Raw genomic sequence first — 6,758 nt, 5'->3', positions numbered from 1 at the left:
TGTTCAGGTATATCGATTCTTTGGTGGCCTCGCTTAGGGCCATATATTCGGCCTCTGTCGAAGAAAGTGCCACAGTCCTTTGCTTCTTCGAATCCCAGGAAACGGGCCCTCCGTTCAAGAGGAAGATGTACCCCGTGTATGAGTGTTTGTCTACAGGGCAGGCCCCCCAGTCGGAGTCCACGAATCCGTTCAAGGTGGTCGAGTTCGGTTTGAATTCGATTCCAGCGTCGATAGTTCTCTTCAGGTACCTGATGATACTCTTCCCTGCCGCCTAGTGTTCCTTGCCGAAGTTCTCGTTGAATTGGCTGAGATAGCTTACGGCGTGGGCGATGTCGGGTCTGGTGCATACAGCTAGGTACATAAGAGAGCCTATTAGTTCGCGATATGGCAGTTTACGTACCTCGTCGTCTGCCTCGCGATTCGGCTTGTTCAGCTTCAAATGAATGTCCACGGGCGTGCTAACTGTCTTACAGTCCTCCATGTCGAATCTGTTCATCACATCTCTGATGTATCCTCGTTGGTTTATGATGATACTGCCTTCTCTCCGGGAAAATTCCATCCCCAGGCAATACTTGATGTCCCCAAGGTCCTTTACCTCGAAGTCGCGACTTAATTCCGATTTGAATTTCTCGGATCTGTCCGGTTCGTTCGAGAAAAACAAGATGTCGTCGACGTAGACCAGAATATACGAGAGTCCGTTTCGCCCATCCATGGTGTACACGCATGGGTCGGCGTTCGTCTGCTTCGCGCCGATTCTTCGTAAGGACGAGTCAAGTGTTCGATGCCAGCTCTTACCGGCCTGTCGAAGACCGTATAAGGCCTTCCTGAGTAGGCATACCTTGTCTCCAGTCTGCATTTCCTTGAGCATCGAGGCAGCCTTTTCTCTCATGGCCTTGCCGTTGGACCGGTCAGTTGATATGGTTCTCAGAGCGTCTTCCAACAACTGCGGGGGCTCCATGAACAGCTCCTCGTCGATGTCTCCGTTCAGATAAGCTGAAGCTATATCCAAGTGCCGGATATGCATGCCACGTCGAGCACTCAATGCCGTCAGCAAGCGAATTGAGCTCATGCGCGCCACCGGCGCAAAAGTCTCGTTAAAGTGAAAGCCGGGGCGCTGTGCGAAACCCTTTGCCACGAGGCGAGTCTTTCTCCTTTCCAGGGCTCCGTCGGAGTGGTGTGTGTTGTTTCGAATCACAAAGCGGCTCCCGATGACTTCTTTGTCCTTGGGACGGTCGACCAACTTCCATGTGTCATGCTGAAGGATGGATTCGACTTCCGAAACTATGGCCTTCAGTCAATGTTCCGCATCGTTGCTGTGCATGGCGGACCTGAGCGGTACTTCGGCCAGATTCGCTAGGTCCGGTTCCTCGAATTCTGCATCCTCTCGAGGTGGCTGATGCTGGCGGCGGGGACGTCCTCGCTGTCCCGTACGAATTATACGAGGCCTCCCAGGACCCCTTCCCCGCTGAGGTCGAGGCGCCTCCTCGTCGCTGTTAGAAACGTGACTGGTTGCGTGGTCTTCGGGTCCGCCGGGCACGTGGTCAATTGCGTCGACATTGAGCGGCGTCGTGTCGACCTCGATCATCCTAATCTCGGAAGGAGGTTCATCTGTCTCAGCTTCCGGGTAAGGATCCCTCGGGAAGATGCTTTCAGGCGCGGTCGGCACATCCTCAGGAGCGCCTGCAAAAGTCATACCGCGCGAAAGGATGACCTTTTTCTCCTTGACTGACCACATCCTGTAGCCTTTCGAAGATTCGGAGTATCCCAGGAATATTGCTCCGAGGGTCGAACTTCCCTTTGCCGGGTTCCGTGTCCAAGCAGAATGCCCTGCAACCAAATTCGCGAAAATGTGACACGTCTGGTTTTCCTCCTGTCCACATCTCGAAGGGGGTTTTGCCCCCGAGGCTGGAACTGGGAGTTCTATTCCTAATGTAATTTGCCGTCGAGACGGCTTCGGCCCAAAACGATCCGGGAAGTCCCGACTGTAACAGCAAGCATCTCGCTGTGTCCAGCAGGGTTCTGTTCTTCCGTTCGGCAGTCCCGTTCTGTTCCGGATGATAGGGCATCGACAGCCTTCTCGCGATCCCATGCTCGGCGAGGAAGGTGTCGAAAGCGAGATTCTTGTATTCCTTCCCGTTGTCCGATTGGAGGTATTTGATCTTCCTGTTCTCCATCCGAGCTTTATACTCCTTAAAAGCGTCGGTGACCTCGCCCTTGGACCTCAAGAAACGTACCTCACACCACTTGGAATGGTCGTCAATGAAGGTGACGAAGTACTTCGCTCGTCCGTGCGATTCGATGCGCATAGGGCCGCATACGTCGGAATGCACGATCTCCAATATTTGCGTGACGCGGTCACTCTTTTTGACAAAAGGGGGTCTCGTCATCTTGGCCCTCACGCAAGTGCTGCATGCCAACTTCCCCTTGGGTGTCGAGAGTTTGATGCCGAGCATCGATTGGTCCCTTACAGCATCCAATAAGTATCTCTCATTCAGATGACCCAGTCGTCGGTGCCATGTTTCGAGAGATTCGACATCCGTGGAATGGCAAGCTGCTTCCCCCACTCCATTGCTTTAACGGCTCGATGCATCGCGTACGTAGTACAATCCGTTCAAGCGATCGGCGACCAGTTTGACGACGTCTTGGCTGTCACAAACGGTGGCCGTGTCCCTGTTGAAAATGACCTTGTAGCCTTTGTAAGTGATCTTTCCGACTGACAGGAGGTTAGTGCGCAGGTCAGGAACATGTAGGGCGTCGATCAAACGAAAATCTTTGACCTTACCTAGGACGTTTGCGCTTAGGGATACTTCACCTCTCGCGCGTATGCTCGTTGAGCAGCCGTTTGCCAAATTCAGTTCGATACCTTTTTCGGCACGGATCGTGTCGAAGTCGAGTGCCGAGTTACTCAGGTGGGAGGTGGCGCCACTGTCTAGGCACCATCGCACGTCGCGGTGCGTGTGTTCGGTGCGCAGCGCGCCCCCCCCCCTGCGCTCGGGCATACCAACGCGCGCAAACTCGTTGCCTCGCTCTTCTTCTCTTTCTCGCGCGAGTCGTTCTCACTCATGACGTTCTTCGTGCATTTGGCCGCCTTGTGTCCCACGGTGCCGCACCTGTGGCAGCGGAACTTGAACTCGCTGCCCGCAGCGGCGTCTTCCTTCCTGGTGGTAGGTCGTCTCGGCTTCCGCGCCTTCTTTCCGCCTTTGTTGGCGTATAGCGCGTTCTGCACGGGGGCTCAAGCTGCGTCGCTCGATCTCGCGTCGCTTTTCTCGACGATCTTTACGCGTAGCGTTTCCGGTGACGGTAGCTCGTCGCGGGATTCTATCGCGCACCAGAAGTTCTCATAGCTGGACGGCAGGCTGTAGAGCAGCATGATAGACAGCAGGTCGGGATGAATGTCGACCTCCATCTCACCAAGCTTGTCGACTGCGTCGAAAAAACGGCGCACGTGGTCGCGTACGTCGCCGCTATTTTCCATTCGCTGCAGCGTTAATTGTTTCAACAGCGTGGCTTTCCGGGCGGGCCCCTTGGACTGGTATATGCTTTCCAGCTTTAGCCAGACGTCCCTCGAGGTTTCGCATCCTTTGATCTGCTTCAGCACGCTGGGACTGATGGAAAGTATAATGTCCGACTTGGCCTTGCTGTTGTTGACTTTTCATTGTGTCGTGGCGCTCGCCGGGGCTGCGTCTCCGGCCACGTGTGTCGGCTGTGCGAGAAAACCGCTCACGTACGCCCACGCGTCATTCTTGATCAGCACCCCCTGCATTTGCAACTTCCACGTGTCGTAGTTGTCCTTGCCGAGCGCTTTGATGCGCGTTGAGCCGGCCGCACTCATTTTTGCAAGTCACTCTAACCAATCGTCCGCGTGAGAGGCCGAAACCGATTCACTTCGACTCTTTCTTCTTACTTTCACTCGTATATCGTTTTCCCGGACGCGACTGGGCCCATAACCTGTCGAAACCGTGTTCGATATACGGAGGTAGCACGGACTAAAGAGAGTCGGATTTTTAATGAGTGAAGGTACAGACTAGTGAAACGCGTGCGATCACGGTCGTACAGAAGAGTAATGCGCAGCAGTACGGGAAACAAAGGAATTGACATCGTACTGCAGATGGCGATCGATATCGATGTATCGACTTGGTGTGAATCGCGATCTTTCCAACAAGCAAGAAAACGTGAAATAACTTATATGAGGGAATATAATTCCTTGCGAAGATAATTCCTTTATTGTCGTAACGGACTCCGAGATTATTATATTTTTCTGACTATCTTTTGCAGTTCTTTTATATTCTGGCAGAGTGTGGGGGTGTCTTCCTAGGACCAATCAACACGCTTCAAAATTTGATAGCGTCTATACTCGCACTTGTTTTCTTAAGATAAGATAGCAAAGCTCCGCGTAAGCCCTACTCTCGACACTACGAATCTAGGTTTTATGTTAAAATTAAAAATTCGATTTACTTAATTAACATCCTTATGCGAGGCGAAGTAATGATATATTCTAAATTTTAAATTAATTTTAATTTTATTGAGAAAAAGAAAAAAAAGAAAAGAAAAAAAAGAAAAATATTTATCCTCGCATTCGGGAAGGTCTTAATATATAATACTACTTAATATTGTACAATATATAATACTACTTAATTATTAAGCATATATGCTATTGTTTAATTATTATTTTAGAAAAAGGACCTTCAAAAAAAAAAAGGAAAGATTGTAGAATAGATATTCTTTATCTATATGACGCATAAGGGTATACAAACGTGAGCTATCTATTGATTTGAATGTTTAAATAAAATGGAACTAAATATACTCTTTTATAAAAGGGAAAGGAATTTTACAATATATAAAAGGTATGATAAGATTTCGAAATAAAGATAAAATAGGGATAAAATATCAAAACCAAGAAGACGAAATACTAAACTAGAAATAGGATAAGGATAAGGTATAAATCATATATTTATAATAAGAAAAGAGAGAATTTTATCGGGATGTAACATAATTACAAGCATATAATTAACCAGTTTGATTCATCAGCTCTTTTTTTAATTTATGTTATTGTTAACAAAATATATTGTTTCCTTATTTTATTAAACATCTAATTTTTGTGTCGCCGAAACTTATAATTACATTTTAAATACTTAAAATACTTATACAGAAAAATTTAGATTAATTTTGTCATTATATGCTTTTCAAATTTTAGTAATAAGAAAATAATAACAAATAAAGTAAATAAAATATAAAAATATGTTTGATAAAAATAAAATGCTTGGAATACACCTACTACCGCGGCAGTGTATATTTCAGGCGAACACGAAATTCACGAAATGTGAACCTTATTACCGATCTATAATATTGGTCGCGTGCAGTATCATGGTCGCAGGCATCTAGTATTTGAAGGATAGTTTTGCCATTTTCGACTGTTTGCATCATTCACGATTTTCGAGGAATCTATCCGGTTTGAAATGACCGATTTTAAATAGAAAGTCTCACAGGGAGAAAGTAGCAAATTGCATCACGTGAATGCCCACGTCCAATCAGAATCACGGGGTCAGGATGTCACGGGGTGACCAATTTTCTTCAATCTCTTCCATGCCTATATCCTTTGAGCTTTGCCCATATCCAAAGGAGTCAAGTCATGTGATGCAGTTTGCCACTTTCTGTGAGGTTCTCTAATTTTCACTTTTTTCTTTGAGATACAAACGGCCACATTTATCCCGATTTTATTGCGATGGCTTCTTTTTCGAGGAGTACGAGTAAGTATAATGTAAATACATAATAAAAACGTAAATATTAAATTAATAGATATAGCTTAATATTTAATATGCAATCGGTATTAGAGATTTATGTTCCTAATCTAAAACCAGCTGTAAAGCTAATTTTACACTGAGTCGGTAATCAATAATCGTAAATTTTAATTAGCATTAACTTAAATAGGTGATAATGATTTTTCGAACCTACAAGTTGTTAATTATACGAGTCGTTTAGCTCGATCAGTAGGAATAAAGTCGAATTTGGCTAGTCTTAAGAAAATTGGTAGTTTAGTCGTATAAGTTGGCTATTGGCCAACTTCACTGATTCACAATAAAACTTAGGACTACCAACTACTGACTTATTGTAGAATCAGCATAATAAATTCTATGATGCTTTCAGATGATTCCGATTTTTTGGAATGTGATTTCTACGATGAACGAGGAACAGAGGTCGAAATATCATCACATGCAGACAAAACATCCTCAACTATTTGTTGATGACATAGACAGCGACGAGGAAGAGTTAAATAATCAAAATAGAACTACCACGTCCGACCCAATAAATTCTAGTAAAATAAAAGATATTATTAGAGTGAAATCACATGATATGAAAAAAGGCTGCGGAATAGAAAATGCATCATTGAAACAACCAATTAGCACTATTCGAAATAACACAAAATAGTGCTGATTAGTTGCTTCTATGATGCATTCTCTATTCTGCAATCGTTTTCCGCACCGTGTGATTTCATACTTAATGTAACTATTAATTACTTTAAATAAGAAACTGAGTACTAGCTCGGCTTGATAAATGTATAAATGTATATTTGTATAAAAGGAAAATCGATCGATGAATGAGATGAATCTGAAACAAAATTCTTGTTGTCAAAATAGTGAGTTGCAATGTCAGAACCGTTATAAAACCGTAACGTAAGAGAGGTCGTTGATAATAATAATTCAACGGATCGAAACCGACTGTGCCTTAGAGGCAGAATTATCGAGTATAACGGCTAAAGA

General features: G+C 45.3%; 1 protein-coding gene across 1 annotated transcript; it reads right to left on the bottom strand.

Annotated features, from left to right (window-relative positions):
• Positions 1-2,573: 2,573 nt before the first annotated feature.
• Positions 2,574-2,999, bottom strand: LOC108746584. Its single transcript, XM_018483441.1, has one exon. It carries the CDS (start codon positions 2,997-2,999, stop codon positions 2,574-2,576), a length of 426 nt encoding a protein of 141 aa, XP_018338943.1.
• Positions 3,000-6,758: the final 3,759 nt, after the last annotated feature.

Source organism: Trachymyrmex septentrionalis, unplaced genomic scaffold (assembly GCF_001594115.1).
Source record: "Trachymyrmex septentrionalis isolate Tsep2-gDNA-1 unplaced genomic scaffold, Tsep1.0 scaffold18, whole genome shotgun sequence".
NCBI classification, from domain to species: domain Eukaryota; kingdom Metazoa; phylum Arthropoda; class Insecta; order Hymenoptera; family Formicidae; genus Trachymyrmex; species Trachymyrmex septentrionalis.
The sequence above is the reverse complement of the archived record's forward strand: the minus strand, read 5'-3'. Positions and strand labels throughout refer to the sequence as shown.

Coding starts and splice junctions, on each gene's coding strand:
- LOC108746584 (XM_018483441.1), bottom strand. CDS start 2,999: ATGCCCGAGCGCAGGGGGGGGGGCGCGCTGCGCACCGAACACACGCAC.